General features: G+C 48.4%; 1 protein-coding gene across 1 annotated transcript in view; it reads left to right on the top strand.

Moving 5' to 3' along the window:
* The first annotated feature begins 1,165 nt into the window (after positions 1-1,165).
* Positions 1,166-15,215, top strand: part of GAD2 (glutamate decarboxylase 2) — a 41,516-nt gene continuing 27,466 nt past the window's right edge. The window contains exons 1-7 of the mRNA XM_039548715.1: positions 1,166-1,347; positions 1,614-1,673; positions 1,826-1,978; positions 2,984-3,217; positions 8,043-8,133; positions 8,968-9,080; positions 12,872-12,987. Coding sequence (XP_039404649.1) covers positions 1,272-1,347; positions 1,614-1,673; positions 1,826-1,978; positions 2,984-3,217; positions 8,043-8,133; positions 8,968-9,080; positions 12,872-12,987 — 843 coding nt within the window. The 5' untranslated portion in view covers positions 1,166-1,271. The remainder of the gene's footprint in view (positions 1,348-1,613; positions 1,674-1,825; positions 1,979-2,983; positions 3,218-8,042; positions 8,134-8,967; positions 9,081-12,871; positions 12,988-15,215) is intronic.

Below are 15,215 nucleotides of genomic sequence, written 5' to 3'. Positions count from 1 at the left end.
AGAGGAGAGGCAGCCGCAACAGGGAAAGGCTCCGTGCTCCCGCGGACACCCGGCTGGGTGGAAAACGGAGGTTTGGTTGCCTTCAGAAACGACGTCGTGAAGGGAATGGGAACAGTTGTTTTCGTGCTCTTCCCGTCTGGCCTCCGGGCCCTCTGCCTCTTCAGGGCTGGAGCGAGGATGGCAGCTCCACCATGGTCCCCAATTCGGAATGTCGCGGGAAGCCCCCGGGAGTGCCCCGGAGCTCCGAGGACACGCGGGGGCAGCCGCGGCGTCGCGCAAGGCTCCTCCCGCACGTCCGTGGGAGCCAGGATCCCTCTGCCGGCACGGGAGCAGGAGGGACAGCGGGAGCCCAGCTCCCGGCGGGCCCTTCCACCAGCGCCTTCTGCGCGACGGCCCGGCCCGACGGGGCGCCCGCCCGTGATTGTGGGCTGGGCCGGGCCGGGCCGATGAGACGGCGGAGGCTCGGGAGTGCTGTCTCTTCCTCACCTCGGGACTGCCTCGCTGCTCGCCGCCGGCACCACGGGCTGTCCCGGCGTCGGCACCGCCGCCCAGGAGTGCCCTGCTCGTACGTGCGGAGGTGCCCCGGTGCAAAAGTGGGAGGTGGGGTGGGGGGATTTTCCCTCGCTTTGCATCTTAAAGGACTGAGGACACTTCCCCGTAGTCCCAACCTTCTCGTCAGGGTACCAGGCTAGACCACCGCGGCCGCCCACGCCAAGACCTGGAAAACTACCATTCCACTCCGCTCAGCGCTCGGCAGCACCGGGAGGCTCGGCCCTCTCCTCCCGCCCCGCGGGGCTGCGGCCGCACGGACCGTCGGTGGGGTGAAGACGGCACAGGCCACCTCGCTCGCCTTCGCCCCCCAAGGCAGCTGCAGCCCCAGCGCAAGCAGCCCCTATAGCTCGGGTCTGCCGCGAGTGCTATCGCCCTCCCACCGCCGCCCCTCGATCCTCCGATGCAGGGTGCGGACACCTTTTAGAACAGCCGACGCCGTCGCTGCTGGCCGCCTCAGCGGGCACCTCTTCCCGTGGTCGTCCCGGGCAGCAGCGCCTGCGGGGCGCGGCCGCGGCATCTCGGCGGAGCGCGCCCCAGGGGCACCCACAGGAGACGCTCCCACCCACGCGTGCCCGGGGCGCTCCCGCCCCTTCGCCTGCCGCCGCCTGGCGCAGCCGCGCGCACTTACACACCCGCACACTCACACTCACGCACACTCGCTCAGGCCGCCTGGGCTGCAGCTCGCCGCTCCTCGCACGCCCCGCCGGTTCGCCTTCGCCATGGCAAGCCCCGGCTCCGGCTTCTGGCCCTTCGGAGCCGAGGAGGGCTCCGCGGCCGCCGAGACCCCCGGCACAGGTAGGGGGACGCCGAGCGGCCGGGCGGGACCGGCCCGACGGAGCCGCCGTGACAGCGCTGCCCGGTCGCCGGAGCCCCCTTTGTGGCTGCTCGACCGGCGGGACGAAGCGGTGCGGGCGGCGGGGATCGACGGCGGCTCGAGCCCGGGCCAGCGCGGCGGGGCTCTGCGGGGCGGGGGGTTCCTGGGGAGCGGCGCCGGGGGTCGGACCAGACGCCCCCAGCCCACGCCCGTCCCCACGGACCCTCCGCTCGATTTTCTCTTACAGCCAGAGCTTGGTGTCAGGTTGCCCAGAAGTTCACGGGAGGGATCGGAAACAAACTCTGCGGTAAGGGCAGGGAAGCCCCGGTAGCCCGCGGCGGTGGCGCGGCTGCGCGCCCGCGGAGCGCCCCGGGACCTGACTCGGGCCGGGGGGGCGGGGTGCGGGGGACGAGGGTCGATGGCCCGGTAATGAGGCCGTGTGTCCGTGTCGCTGTCAAGCCCTGCTCTACGGAGATGCCGAGAAGCCCGTGGAAACTGGTGCCAGGGCAGCAGCCCCGGGGGTAGCGGAGCCGAAGCCGACCTGTACCTGCGACAAAAAACCCTGCAGTTGTCAAAAAGCGGACGTGAATTACGCCTTTCTGCACTCAACAGGTAACGGCGCTCCCGGGGCACGCTGCTTCTCTAAAACTAACAAGAAAAAAAACACCAGCGGTTCGGTGGGGAAATCGCCTCTGCCCGCGTTGCGCGGAGGCGTGGGGACCCAGCGGTGCGCGGCGGAGCTCTACGCCCTCAGCCCCGGCCCCCTCCGGGCATTGCTCAAACCCGCGAAAAATCACTCAAACAACTAAAATTCCCGAAAAGAAAAACCGAAAGCGGTAAAATCCCACGTGCTGGAGCCTGCATCTTTCTCTTTCTAAGGAGCACTGACAGCAGCGACCTTCTCTTTGAAGACCCTGCGATGTAATTCAGGTTGGAGGGGAGGAGGGAGATCGAGCGCTCTCTTACTCATTTGCTTTAATTCGAGATATTTTTGTACTTTTCTGACCTTGGAGGTAGCGTCTCCACTAGTGAGTAAATCCCAGCTCCCTGCCGACATGCGCTGGCCAGGAACTCTCCCGTTTGCTCGGCATCCCGGGACCCCAAATTAGGGTCTTCCACTACAGTCTGGCTTTGACTGAGCCATCGCGCTTAAACAAAAGCTTTGTGCACACCGAGAGCTCCTGCAGCATTGCCTCAAAAAAGGACATTAAATTATCAACAAGTCACTTGCATAGGAGAGTCACCACGAAGGTATTTCATTGCAAGGCAAATGACAGTTTTTAGGGTGCTGCTTGTAGCATTTGTTGCTCAGTGTTTATTTCTCCTAAGATTCGTTTTCCCTTTTTTTCTTGTTTCCCTGCTCTCATTGTCTTAAAAATTGGTCTGAAATACACTGTGGACAGAATTGTCCAATTTAGATAGGATATAAAATCGTGTTATCTCTCAGGACATTCCTTGAAATACAACCTTGCCAATTTGCTTATTAAATGAAAACAAAACCTCTTTTTATTGAACACTGTATAAAGATTTCCTAAACATAAATGGGAGAAGCCTTTGTTTTAAATCTGTGCATGTGGTCATAAAAAGAAGTTGACTTTTAAATTTCTCCATTCCCAGATCTTCTGCCGACATGCAATGGAGAAATAACTACTATGTCTTTCCTACAAGATGTTGTGGACATTTTACTTCAGTATGTGGTGAAAAGTTTTGATAGATCAACCAAAGTTATTGATTTCCATTATCCAAATGAGCTGCTCCAGGAATATAACTGGGAACTGGCAGACCAGCCACAGACCTTGGAAGAAATTTTATTGAACTGCAGAACAACTCTGAAGTATGCAATTAAAACAGGTAATAGCGATGCTCATTTTCTACCCTGTATGGTCTCATCCATTGATTAAAGGTGTCATTTCAATTTAGCTTGAAACGTTAAAGATTGAAGCAGCAACTGTATTTTGTCAGCTCCAAGCAATTTCTAGCAGAGACAGAAATCGTTTTCCAAAATGATAAACCACTCCAGCAGCTCCATATCTGTAGCTGTCAGTGCAGCCTCGCGCACTCTTTCCGATTTAAAATTAATGCTTCTGTGCGTCGGAGTTGCCGGGTGTGCCACTGAGCAGACTTTGCACCACCTTCACCACTTTCTGCGGTTCCTTTTCATGCATTTCACGTGTGATGCCCTGGCCATGGCCTCTTGCTCCCTGCAGAGCGGGGGTGCGGCGGGCGCGGAGCTCGGGGTAGCCGGGAGTCGCTGCACGGGGGACAGCAGGGACCAGCTCATTTAAGAGCCAAAATCGCAGTAAACGGCCTGTAAATGCGAGCTCTGAGCGGCCATATGCAGTGTCTCTCACTTCGCTTGCAGGACATAAAATAAAAATTGGAGAATTTAGCAGAGCCGTACATAGGAATATTGAGGATTTTGTTTCAAGTTTAGACTCAAGCAATAAAACTGAAGTCCGATTTGTTTTAACAGCCATTTGTTGTTTTTCACTGGGGGAAGCAGGGGTGGGTTGACTCCTGCCTGCCTGGGATTCCCCGTTAGTCGTGCCCCGCTGCGGGCTTCGTGGGGGGAGGCAGCATGGGGCTCGCCCAGGCGTGGGGCAGCGCCCGACTCCGCACCGGGGCCGCCTTAAAATAATCTGCGGCGGAGCAGGCAGAAAGCGGAGCCGCAATTACCGCTGTCATTGGGAAATAATAGGGAGTCCGGAGAGCTCTTAGTGGGAGGGAATTCGAATTACTGAGAAATTGCTTAAAAATAAATGTGTAGCAATTACTGAAAGAGACAAAAGGCTGATTTGTGACTAGAGGTTGAGTGGAAAACAAAAAAATCCCAGGTTTTGAGAAGAGAACAGAACAGACCGGTCCCGGTAAAGATTGTGAGGGATCTGTGTAATCCTCCTCGTTTAGAGGTGGAAATGACCATCCGCATGTTTTGATGCATGGGTCGGGTGCTGTCAAAACGTCTGCAAAATATTGGAATAAATAGTTAGATAAATGATATCCACAGGAGCAAAGTCGATCAGTCCAGTGATCTATGTGATATGTCTGGGTAGAGCATAGGAAACATGTTTGCACAGAATGATGTAGAATGTGGGAAATAAAAAAATAGGGTTTCTTAGGTGATTTTCATTAATAGTTTTTTGATATAACCTGTTTTCGCATAATAGACCTATTTAATTTTGTGCATCCAGAAAAGACCCTTTAGAACAACATTACCATTTCTCTTCCTCTCTCTAAATATCGGCGGCTTTCCCATCTTGGCATTTTAAAATTTGTTTTAATGAAAATAATGTTTATGAAGTCTGAAAACGGGTGCTGGGGGCTTTTGTGAAATGTGGTGGCGTGGCGGGGTTCAGCCCAGAGGGTGCAGAGCCGCCTCGCTTGGCTGCTGCTGCTCCTCAGCACCCCGGGGTGACAGCCCCAGCCTGGGAGGGGGTTTACGAAATACATGCGGTTTACACCTGGAGCCCTTCTGCATGTGCTTCAGAGTAAAACACTGGAAGGACCCTCAGAGGAAGGACAATATGGTGAGGTTTCTGGCGGCAGAGTCTGCTTCCACTCTTGCCGCAGGAGCCCGTCGGACATGGCGCCTCCTGGGCGGCGTTTGGCTGCAGGGGTCCGGGAGGATGATTGAAAAATAAATTGTGTTGCATAGATTAGTCTCACAGCTGGATCCCCAGGTCCAGGGATTCGACGAGGCAGATGGCTGATTTTTCGGCCGAGGGGCAGGTGTGGGTTGCTCCCAGGTGTTGCCTGCATGCCACGGTTCGCTGGGGTGCCCGGGGAAGCCACACATTCTGCTCCCTTACCGGCAGAGATGGAATTCCTGCTGAGAGAACGTAAAAGGCAGTGACTGCGAATGCAGGAAAAGATGGGTGTGAAATTCAGTTACTGTGCACTGTACAACTGAAACAGGGGAATTGAAATAGGAACGTTTAAAAAATGGCTTGAAAACTCCAGGAAGGGCCCGAAGAGCCGGTTCTGGCCCAGCCGTGTACCCTGGCAGGCCCTGATGCCGGCCACGCAGGCAGCGAGGCTGCAGGCTCAGTGCTGCCAGCCGTGCCTTTATCCGTGTGTCTGGCCGTGCCCAGCCCTTCTCGTCGCTTCCCTGTGGCAGCTGCGGAGGCCGTGTGTTCGTGCTGGGCACGCCCGTGCCTCAAACCGGTGCAGGTGGGAGTGTGTTTGAGAGGGTGTGTGGGGCAAAGGCACGCCCTCAGTAGGGAAAGCCAAGCCCCGGGCGCCCCTGTGCCTTGGCCCTGGTTCTTGGCCATCATTTCCTGATTTGCTCTGGGATGTCTGTGAATACACCGTGTATTACTAAACAAACCATTAAGTAATAATCTATTTTCACCTCTCCCCGCATTCTTCACCCTGTCACAGTCTCTTTTCCAGTACCTCTTTGTTCAGGAACGACCTCAACAAAGGATGTGTATTTCAGGCAGAGGCACCCGGGTAGTGATTTTTTAGCACCTCTCACAGGCTCTTCTTACCTGGCCAGTGGAGCCTGTATTTTAAGCAAAGGCTCAGTTTTCTATGGCCATCTAGCCAACGGAAGAGAGCTCGCTCACGTATTGAAGTGTCACATGGACAGACAAACCCCTGCAGCTGAGGCAGGGGTCAGGTTGGGGCAGTACGTTCCCTGCCTTTCTGCGTTACAGCCGTGCTGCGGAAGGGAAGGGAAGGGCACGACGTGGAAGGGCTGTGTCACAGGTGTGGGTGCTCGGGGCTCTCCCAGCAGTAGCAGCTCCTGCTCCCTCTGGCCTGACATCTCTCGATGCAGCACTGCTCCCTCCACCTCACTCGCTCCAGGGTACGGCTGCCCGACCCCCGCGTGCGCCCGGCCCTGTTCCTACGGCGGCTCCCAAAGTAGGTGGTGTGCTGGGAGGTTTGCTTAAAACAGCAAGCAGTGACAACAGGGCTGTCGCCTAGGGCTGGGTATGTGGCTGACAGAGAACCGCTGAGACACTGCAGCTGCAGATACAAATTCTGCTATTCCCCAGCTTTTCAGTGTGGATTTATTTCCAAAACAGGAGTTTTTGTAACTTCTTTGAGCTTTCCTGTAGCCCAGATCCACTAAAGGCTTTTAGCTCCTAATTTTCTGTTACTTTCAGGTGAAATTTGGGATCCAGCTGTGATATGGAACCTAAGGTATAAATGTGGAAATCTCTTTCAAAATCCCTCTGTCAGGGGAGGTGCAGTTCTCTGCAGGCAGAGCCTCTGGAACAGGATCGCTGAGGCTGTTGTGGTGGTGACGGGGTGCACATGTGTCTCAGGTCCACCAACCCCACTCAAGAGTGTGAAGAGCAGGGAGCAAGATCCATTTTGTTCTGCTGGATCTCAGCATCATTCGTCGGTGCTCAGGGGCTTTGGCTGCCTGTGTTTGGCAGCACAGACAAGGGCAAGGTGGGAGTTTCTGTCACTGAGAGGGGGGAGCTCAGTGCAAAATGCTATCAGGCTGGATAGCAATAGCATGGGGCTGGTCTTAGGCTAAGGGCAGAGGGAGGTGGAATTTGCACGTGTGTCCCCTGCCTCATATCCTCAGCTCTGGTCTGTCTGCTCAGCCTGATTACTCTGCCTTTGTGTGCTGCAGGATGGGAGCTGGGGAGCAATTCCCCATGCTGCTCTGCCAGCCATGTGTCTATGCCTGATAAGAGGCCACAGGAGACCAAAGATAAGTTTTCTCTCAGTGCTGGGTCTGCATTTCCTCAATCATCTTGCTCTATCTTTTGTTTTCTCTGATGGCAATAACAGAACATTGTCTAAGGGTCAGGACAGGTGTTTTCCAAGCAGAGGCTGCCTTCGAGTTGGACGGCATTTAAGTAATTGTGGACCATCCATAATTTGTACCAGTAATTATGCCACTTACTTGTGGGAAGCAACTAGTAAAAATGGAATTTTAATTCTTCCTGTGCTTAATGGCTCTAGGCACATTTTTAAGGAAAATCTCTAGGAGGATTTTAGAAAAAAAAATGGGGGCCAATTAGATTAACCAAGTGAATCGACTATCAGCTCACTGAATATAGTCCTGTGCATCATTCTGCTGGGGCAGCAGTGCTGGTTTTCATGGCATTTGATTAAAATCACAATTGCAAGTAGCCAGGATATTTGTAATTGCACTCTGACGGTGAAGAAATGACAAGGACCACCACCTTCCCTGCCATCTTTGTACAATCATCAGCCATTGAGTCGTGTGCAAAGCAGTCACCAAAATACTCCATTTTCTCATTTCGCCCCGTCTGTTACAATCATTGGCCATTCATCACTGATGTTATATGTCCTGGCAAGCTCTTCAGATGGCGTCTCATGCATGCCTTTCAAACCTAGTCAGGCAAAACCATAGCCCGTGACAACATGTGACACACTAACGGGAGCAAACAGCTATTTTTGTGAGGCAGCAATGTGCTAATTTTCAAGGCATATTGAAAGGATAATAGGGAGTGTTGGAATTCATTATTCCGCATTGAATGTAATTACTCTGATTTTACTGAGTTTGGAATGAGAAAGAAGAGAAATTATCTTGCCTTTTTCAAGAAATATATTTACTGCTGTTTGCTTTGTTTCATACCTTGAAAGCGCTTCCTTCTCCATAGAAATATGGAGGTAAATATACTGTTCAGCACTGAATAGTTTCATTCAGAATCATCAGCCTTTTGATAACATTTTCCATCTTATGCAGGGCACCCTAGATATTTTAATCAACTTTCAACTGGATTGGACATGGTTGGATTGGCGGCAGACTGGCTGACATCAGCAGCAAATACTAATATGTAAGTAGAAGATTTTTTAATTTAATCTATAGATATTTAATATAGTTTCACTGTTATACTCTAAAATACTAGTTGCTGTATCTGAGTGAAAGAATAATTGTATGTTAAAATTGCTGGGGAAAAAATTATCTGCTTTTTAAATTATTACAACAGTTTTTTACAGGAAGACTTTCAACATTGTCCTGTAGGCTGTCTTTTATAAAATTTCATCATACTGATAAGATATTGATTTTGCTACCTCCCAAAAGCACACAAAAAATATATACAGTTTAGCATTTTGCATGCATAAATATGTAAAATGAAAGGCGTGCTAAGTGAACAGTTGCATTCATGTAGAGGGCTTATGTACAATCCGTACCAGAGCAGGCAAAGCCATTGCTCTCTCTAAGAAAGAGACGCAGAACTTAAAGTGTGGGGTTTTTTCACTTTGGGATTAGGAAGCATTTTTGTGTACTTGCTTTGCTTCACACACTGTCTGGTTTTTATGAGTAGGACTGCTGACATGTGCCTCTGGACATGCAGATGGGTTTGTGCTAGGCAAAGGGCTGCCTCTACCCAGGTCTCTTGGATAAAGGGCAAAGCCTTGAACCTGGGAGAGGTGGGCAAGATTTTTTTCACTGGAGTGGGTGGAAATATATTCTCAAGCGCTCTCTGTATTTCTCCTTCTAGACATTTGATGTCAAATCAGAAGGAAGACTGTGGAAAGTATTGTGAAACAGAAATCTACCCAGTATAAGATAAAGAATATTGTGGCTATAATGTAATGTAATATTGGAAAAAGATGTGTTGGTGTTCTAGACGAAAGTATTAAATATGGACATTACTACATTTCAGGTTCACCTATGAAATTGCTCCAGTGTTTGTACTTTTGGAATATGTCACACTAAGGAAAATGAGAGAGATGGTTGGCTGGCCAGGGGGCTGTGGCGATGGGATATTTTCACCTGGTACATGACATTTCAAGCTTTCTCTATTTTTCAGATTGTGGTATATGACATCCCCTGTAGCTAAAGAGTAAATATAATTAAATATGCATGTTTGAGAGGACGCTTGCTAGTAAACACCAGTGGCCTCTTTGAGATAAAGTATTGCATGTTTATGAATTTCAGGGATGTGATTATGAGGGTCTGTTTGAGCAAATTGCACTGCATGATGAGCAGCTGTATTGGCACATAGGAAACATAATGAGAGGAGACATTTGCCTTGCAGTTTTGCTTTGCCCCCACTTTTTATGGATTACATGAAATAGAAAGACTATTGTATTAATAATGGAGGGAAGAAGCACAACAAAGCTCTCCATCACCGCAGGGGAAACTGGAGCACACAGGGAAAGACGTACCATCCCTTCCAGCAGTTGTAGTGGAGTCAGTAAGACCCTGCCAGCATTAGAGCATGCTGTTAGCTTTCCATGTGAAGCTGACCTGTTTAGCTCAGTGGGGTACTTGGGTGGCTAGTTAATCTGAGTGCTTAAAGGCTTAGAAACTTGTTTCCTTCAGGGCAAGTCAATAAGGCAAAAAAGTTAGTGTAGAGAAATCACTGACACACATTCTTAAGACTTTTTTATTTTTTTAATCATTCCACTTAGTCTTTTGGTTTATACTCTTTGTCACTTCTTCTCTGACTCTGTTATTTCATTGCCCAAAAATTTTGGCCTATCTCACTAAATTGCAAAATACTGAAAGAATTTACATTGGGTATAATATCATGGCTTGTCAAAAGAGAACAGACTGTTAACTGTTGCAGAAGGAGCCTTTCTGGAAGAGAAGTTAGTTGACCTAATGGAGAGAGAAAGAGTGCACTGTTGAGTAGAGGAAAGGCTTCACTGATAGCAGCCCAGGACATTCAGCTCTTTGAAGCCATGAAGGTCAGGCAAGGATCATCTTCAGCTTCTCACATCTGAATGCACATGTGGGAAGTGGTGGGGGAGTTTTATTCTGGCCCTTTCCACAGATGAAATAGATGAGAAGAACTGACACTGCTTTTTGATGAGTTCTTACTTAAAAAGTACTGAGAGCAAAAGCTCTGACAGCTTTTGCTGTGGTGCTTAGACATCCCCCTGAAAACCTTGGCCTCCATCACACCAGGTGTCTAAATGTGTATCACGAGCTCAGGACCAAAGTGAAAGCTTCTGGAAACTGAACAGTGGTTGGTTACTAACCCTGACCTGACTCAGTACAGCTGGTCTTGGTTCCTCACCTTCCCACTGGGCTGGTCAGGGGCCTGCAGGGTGAGAGAAGAGCAATAGTAATGCTGCCCAGCCAGCCCTGGAGGGCAGAGCTGGGCACAGCAGCAGGCTGGGTGAAAGGCTCAGTGTGTACACCAGATCTGCCGGAGTCTGGCAAACTCAGGTAGAGATAGTGTGAGTCAGGAAAGGTATATGCCTCAGGAGGAACTGCTTGCTCTGCTGGGGCTGCAAAAGGCGCTGCCTGGCACTGGGCCAGGGTGTTGCTGGTGTGTCAGGGCTCACTTCATCAAGCTGAAACCTGCGTGGGGACAGGCTCTCTGGCAGGCATGTACCTGCGCTGGCATTTGCAGGGCCGCCCCCTCTGATTCTTTCTTTCTCTGCAATTTCTGGTTTGCGCAAAGTGCATCTTTCTAATTTACTCTCTCAAGGCAGCAATACTCAGTATGCAGGTTCTGCTTTTTTAGGAAATAATCAAAAGAATTTCTGTGGTGTCTTCTCAATCCGATCTGTCATGGCTTTAGCCAAGACCTTACTATTGCAAAGGAAAGGTTCTTTCTTTCTGCATTCTCTGGAATGAAATATACAGTATCAATACATGTAAAGCGTAAAAGCCTGATTATTTTCTCCAAATTCTGTAGGTGTGTTTTGTTACCTGCAATTAACTGCAGATGTGAACACAACTACAAAATTAAAACCAGAATGCAGGCTTATGAATAAACTTGAGGTTAAATTACTGAGCAATAAATACTAATAGGAAAGCCTGGTATTGAAACTTAACATTTCAGTCTTGATTCTTTTGACGCTGAGCCAATGACTTTGGACAAAATAGGCCAAATTACTTCAACTTGGTTCAGTCACCTAAATCATCAATAGCAGCAGTTGCATGATTTCATGCATTTTTGCAATGTTGCATGCACTTTTTAGGGACAGGTACCTGAGCATTTCCACTTAATCTCTCCATTTCTTGTTTTGTCATTTCTGAATAGAGGTGTAGAAATACATTCATATCTCTCAAGACAGTTGAAAGGGGAAGAAAAAGCCCAATCTGTACTGACCCGTATGCCAGCAATGCCATTCTTCTGTGGCATTTTCCTTTGGATTCACAGGAGGGCCAGTGAGGTCAGGGAAAGCCCAGAGCAGGGCAACCTCACTGCAAGAGCAGAGCTAGGATACTGATTAGAAATGAAGGGCACAGCCTGTGTGGGCTGTGGAACAGTATATTTATCTCCAGTGAGATTAAACCAAATCTTTAAAACGTCAAAACAGTGTTAAATTTGCCAGCACAGATACCCAAGAGTGCTTCCTTCATCTTCTCAAAAGGTAGATTTTATCTTATCTCACTTTGGCTGTCCAAGCATTGGGTGTCTATCCTGGGCTAGTTACACCAGCTCCCATATATTTGAGGGAGAGGGGCAGCTGCATCTGCAGGGCAAGTCCCACCTACCACAAACAGCTGCCATAGGATGAGCTGAACTATCCTCTGGAGGTGCACATCTTGTGCTCTTCACTCCATTTTTAGATGGATGAATGTTGCAATAGTTGAACTCTACCTTAGTGGCAAGCAGCATTTTGACCTGTTCATTTAAAACCTTTGCTTTATATAAATATGTGTGCATAAACATTAATATGTAATCAATCTCTCTGTGTGTATATATATATACACACAGGATAAACCTGATGGATTTCATGTATACGTCTGTCCGTGTACGTGTTTTTGTGCATAAAAACGTAGAAGTTCTCAGCCTCTGCCTCAGGTACTGCATTATATTCCCGAAGTGCTCATGCAGCAGTAATATAAAGCCAAACATTGTTCCACTGTAGACACAGAGACTGTTTGTAAAAATCTCAGAAAGGAAAAACAGACCACTGCAGAGCTGTCGATCTGATACCCATCTTGAATTGGGTAAAATATCCATCTTGAAATGGCTATTTTAAGTCAAGGTATGCCAGTGGATTTAAGGTTAGTGTTAGGGACATTTAACCTTTTCCCCTTGTTCCCATCAGAGGACAATTAAAATGAAAAGTATTTACTAGAATGACCCTTTTCCCTTTCTCTTTCCTCCTCCCACTCCAGTTATCCAGAAGATAGTGGCTGTTGGGTCTCAGTGGGTGGGTTTGCTCAAAGCTGGGGAATGAAACACCACCCTGATTTAGGAGAGGAGAGCACAAATTAGGTGGCACTTGAAAATCCCTTAGGAAGTTGCCTTGTGGGGACATCTGCTTAGGAGGTGGAATAGAGTGGGGATTATGTGTTGATGGTATATGGAAAGCTAAGACTGGGGGCTGAAGGAAGGATGGTAGGTAGAGTGAGGGTGAAAGGAAGCCCCAGTCATTTTCTGCAGTGGTACTTTTTGCGTAAGTTGCTATTTGTGTGTGGTAGATCCTGTTATTGCACAGCCCAGCTGTGAGGAGCATCAGGAAGAAGAATCTGTGTTTCTGCCACGAGGCAGAGACGTTTGCATTACAGTTAGAAGAACTATAGCAAGACTTGTTTGTTCTGAAATGATATTACAATGAATAGAAAAAGTAACAGTATATTACTGTGGACTCCAGGTGGTGCCATATCTAACATGTATGCTATGTTGATTGCACGTTTCAAGATGTTCCCAGAAGTTAAAGAAAAAGGAATGGCAGCTATTCCCAGACTGGTTGCCTTCACATCAGAACACGTATGTTTTTCTGTTTTTTCCTATCTGTTACATCTGCTTGTATGAATTTATGATGAAGAAAATAGCTGAACAGCAGTTTGTCAACTGTCTTCATTTCTGTTATTCCTTCACTGGGAATAAAAGCATGGGAAGAGTCTGGCTTTTTGACATATAGATGGATGACCTCTGCACTTCTCTGTGGCTGAAATCCAGGGGGAGCAGTCTCTACAAACCACTGCCATTTCTTTGCTCTCACTTGTGTCCATATAAGTGTAGATGTGAGTGGTAAGAACCACATCAAACGAGGACAGCTCATCATTGGGCTTCAGCACTTTCTGTGAGGAATGTCATCTGTTTGGGTCACTCTGGGGCAGCAGAAAATCCTTTTGAGTCAAAATCTTTCCATCTGAAACCAATCCTGCTGTTATTTAATGAGAAGGTGATAACATACATGAAGACAGTGGTATGGCAGTGCTGTGTGTGTGTGCAGCAGAGCAGCTGCAATATTTGTTGGGCAACTGGGCTTCACTGTGAGTTTCTGCCTGTTAGCAAAAGCTTCAGCACATGGGGGTTCATCACAGACACCGCCAGGACCTGGCAGTACCAGAGGCGAGGGGACGTGGGCGCAAGAGAAACAGGAGTAGTCCTCATGAGAGAGTTCTTTGCTCTTTGTACCATACAGAAGTCTCTACTGCAGGGGTTGTTTTTGGCTTTATGACCATTTAAAACTCCTTGTAGCTTGAAGTGGAGAATGTGGGTGCAGGAGGAAAGGAAAGAGGAAGGGTTATCCCCAGAAGGGGCTGTGAGCTGTTTTCAGGCTTCATTGTCCACTTCTAGATTTCTCTCCAGCTGTGTGGGCTCAGCCAGAAAGGACTCATTCGTGGCCGAAGCTCAGCAGGATACTGTCCACGTTAGGTAACCATGTCCTCCTGGTGCCTTTTTAGACTTACCATAGAATGTGTTTCCATTCTATACAAGTATGAAGAACAAAATACCCTAAAAATTCATCAGAAACGTGCAGGAGGAAATCTCTCTGAGGATGCTTTTCATAGGAGCAGGAAGGGATGAGATGCGATACACAGCTGTGGGCTCCACATTGCAGAATATTTGTCCCCATAGCAGTTAAAGAGGACAGTCTATGGATGAGTAGCAACTTTCCAAAGCTGGATGCACAGCTAGGGATACATTATTCATATGGAAGTGGCAAGCCTAAGTCGGGCAAATAAGTTTCAGCATGATTATTTAAAGTAACAAATCCTATTAATCATTAGAGAATTTCATTGTTTTCATAGTGATGGAGTGTTAAACAATGACCCAAATTGTGCTATCAGTCTTGAAATAATGAAATGAGCTTTAATAATTGTGTTTTCATGCCAGGGAAGAAGAAGTTCCCTTAGCAAATTAAACATTCAAAAATCAAATATACTAGAGAATTCATAGGACAGCATCTGAAATCCATTACCTTTTAAAAGCATCTTGAAATTGTAGTTTTGTTCCTTCCTCAATCAAGCTTTTTATAAAGTATGTTCCCATCTTGTAGAGAAGTTAAGAAACCACACTGTGTGTGAAGACAGGACCCTTTAACCCTTAGTTACCCAAAAGATATGGGATCATGGTTTAACCCTCAAAACAGCAGAAGCTGTTACAGTAATTACGGAGGCTTAGAAGTACAATCCTTTTTAAGATAGGAAGTGTCATGCAGGACCTGAACAGACACTTAAGATATGCAAATGTCATTTGTTTCATTATCACATCATGCTGATGATGTACCTACTTTTAGACTCCTCGGCCTGACTGAGGTTTCTCTCTGCACAATTGGATACTCTTGTAAGATAGTGGCCATGGAACAAGCAGACAGTAGAATCTTAGAATCATAGAACACTCTGAGTTGGAAGGGACCCATCAGGATCATCAAGTCCAGCTCCTGACCCTGGGCAGGACACCCCAAGAATCACACCATGTGCCTGAGAGCATTGTCCAAAAGTTTCTTGAACTCTGTCAGGCTTGGTGCTGTGACCATTTTCCTGGAGAGCTGTTCCAGTGCTCAGCCACTTTCTGGGTGAAGAACCTTTTCCAGATATCCAACTTAAGCCTCCCTTCACTCAGCTTCGTGCTCTCCCTCATGTCCTGTCACTGATCACAAGAGTGAAGAGTTTGGTACCTGCCCCTCTGCCTCCCCTTATGAGGTTGTTGAAGGTTACAGTGAGGTCTCGCCTCAGTCTCCTCTTCTCCAGGCTGGACAAACCAAG

The sequence above is a fragment of the Corvus cornix genome, chromosome 2 (genome assembly GCF_000738735.6).
Source record: "Corvus cornix cornix isolate S_Up_H32 chromosome 2, ASM73873v5, whole genome shotgun sequence".
Lineage (NCBI taxonomy): Eukaryota > Metazoa > Chordata > Aves > Passeriformes > Corvidae > Corvus > Corvus cornix.
The sequence above is the reverse complement of the archived record's forward strand: the minus strand, read 5'-3'. Positions and strand labels throughout refer to the sequence as shown.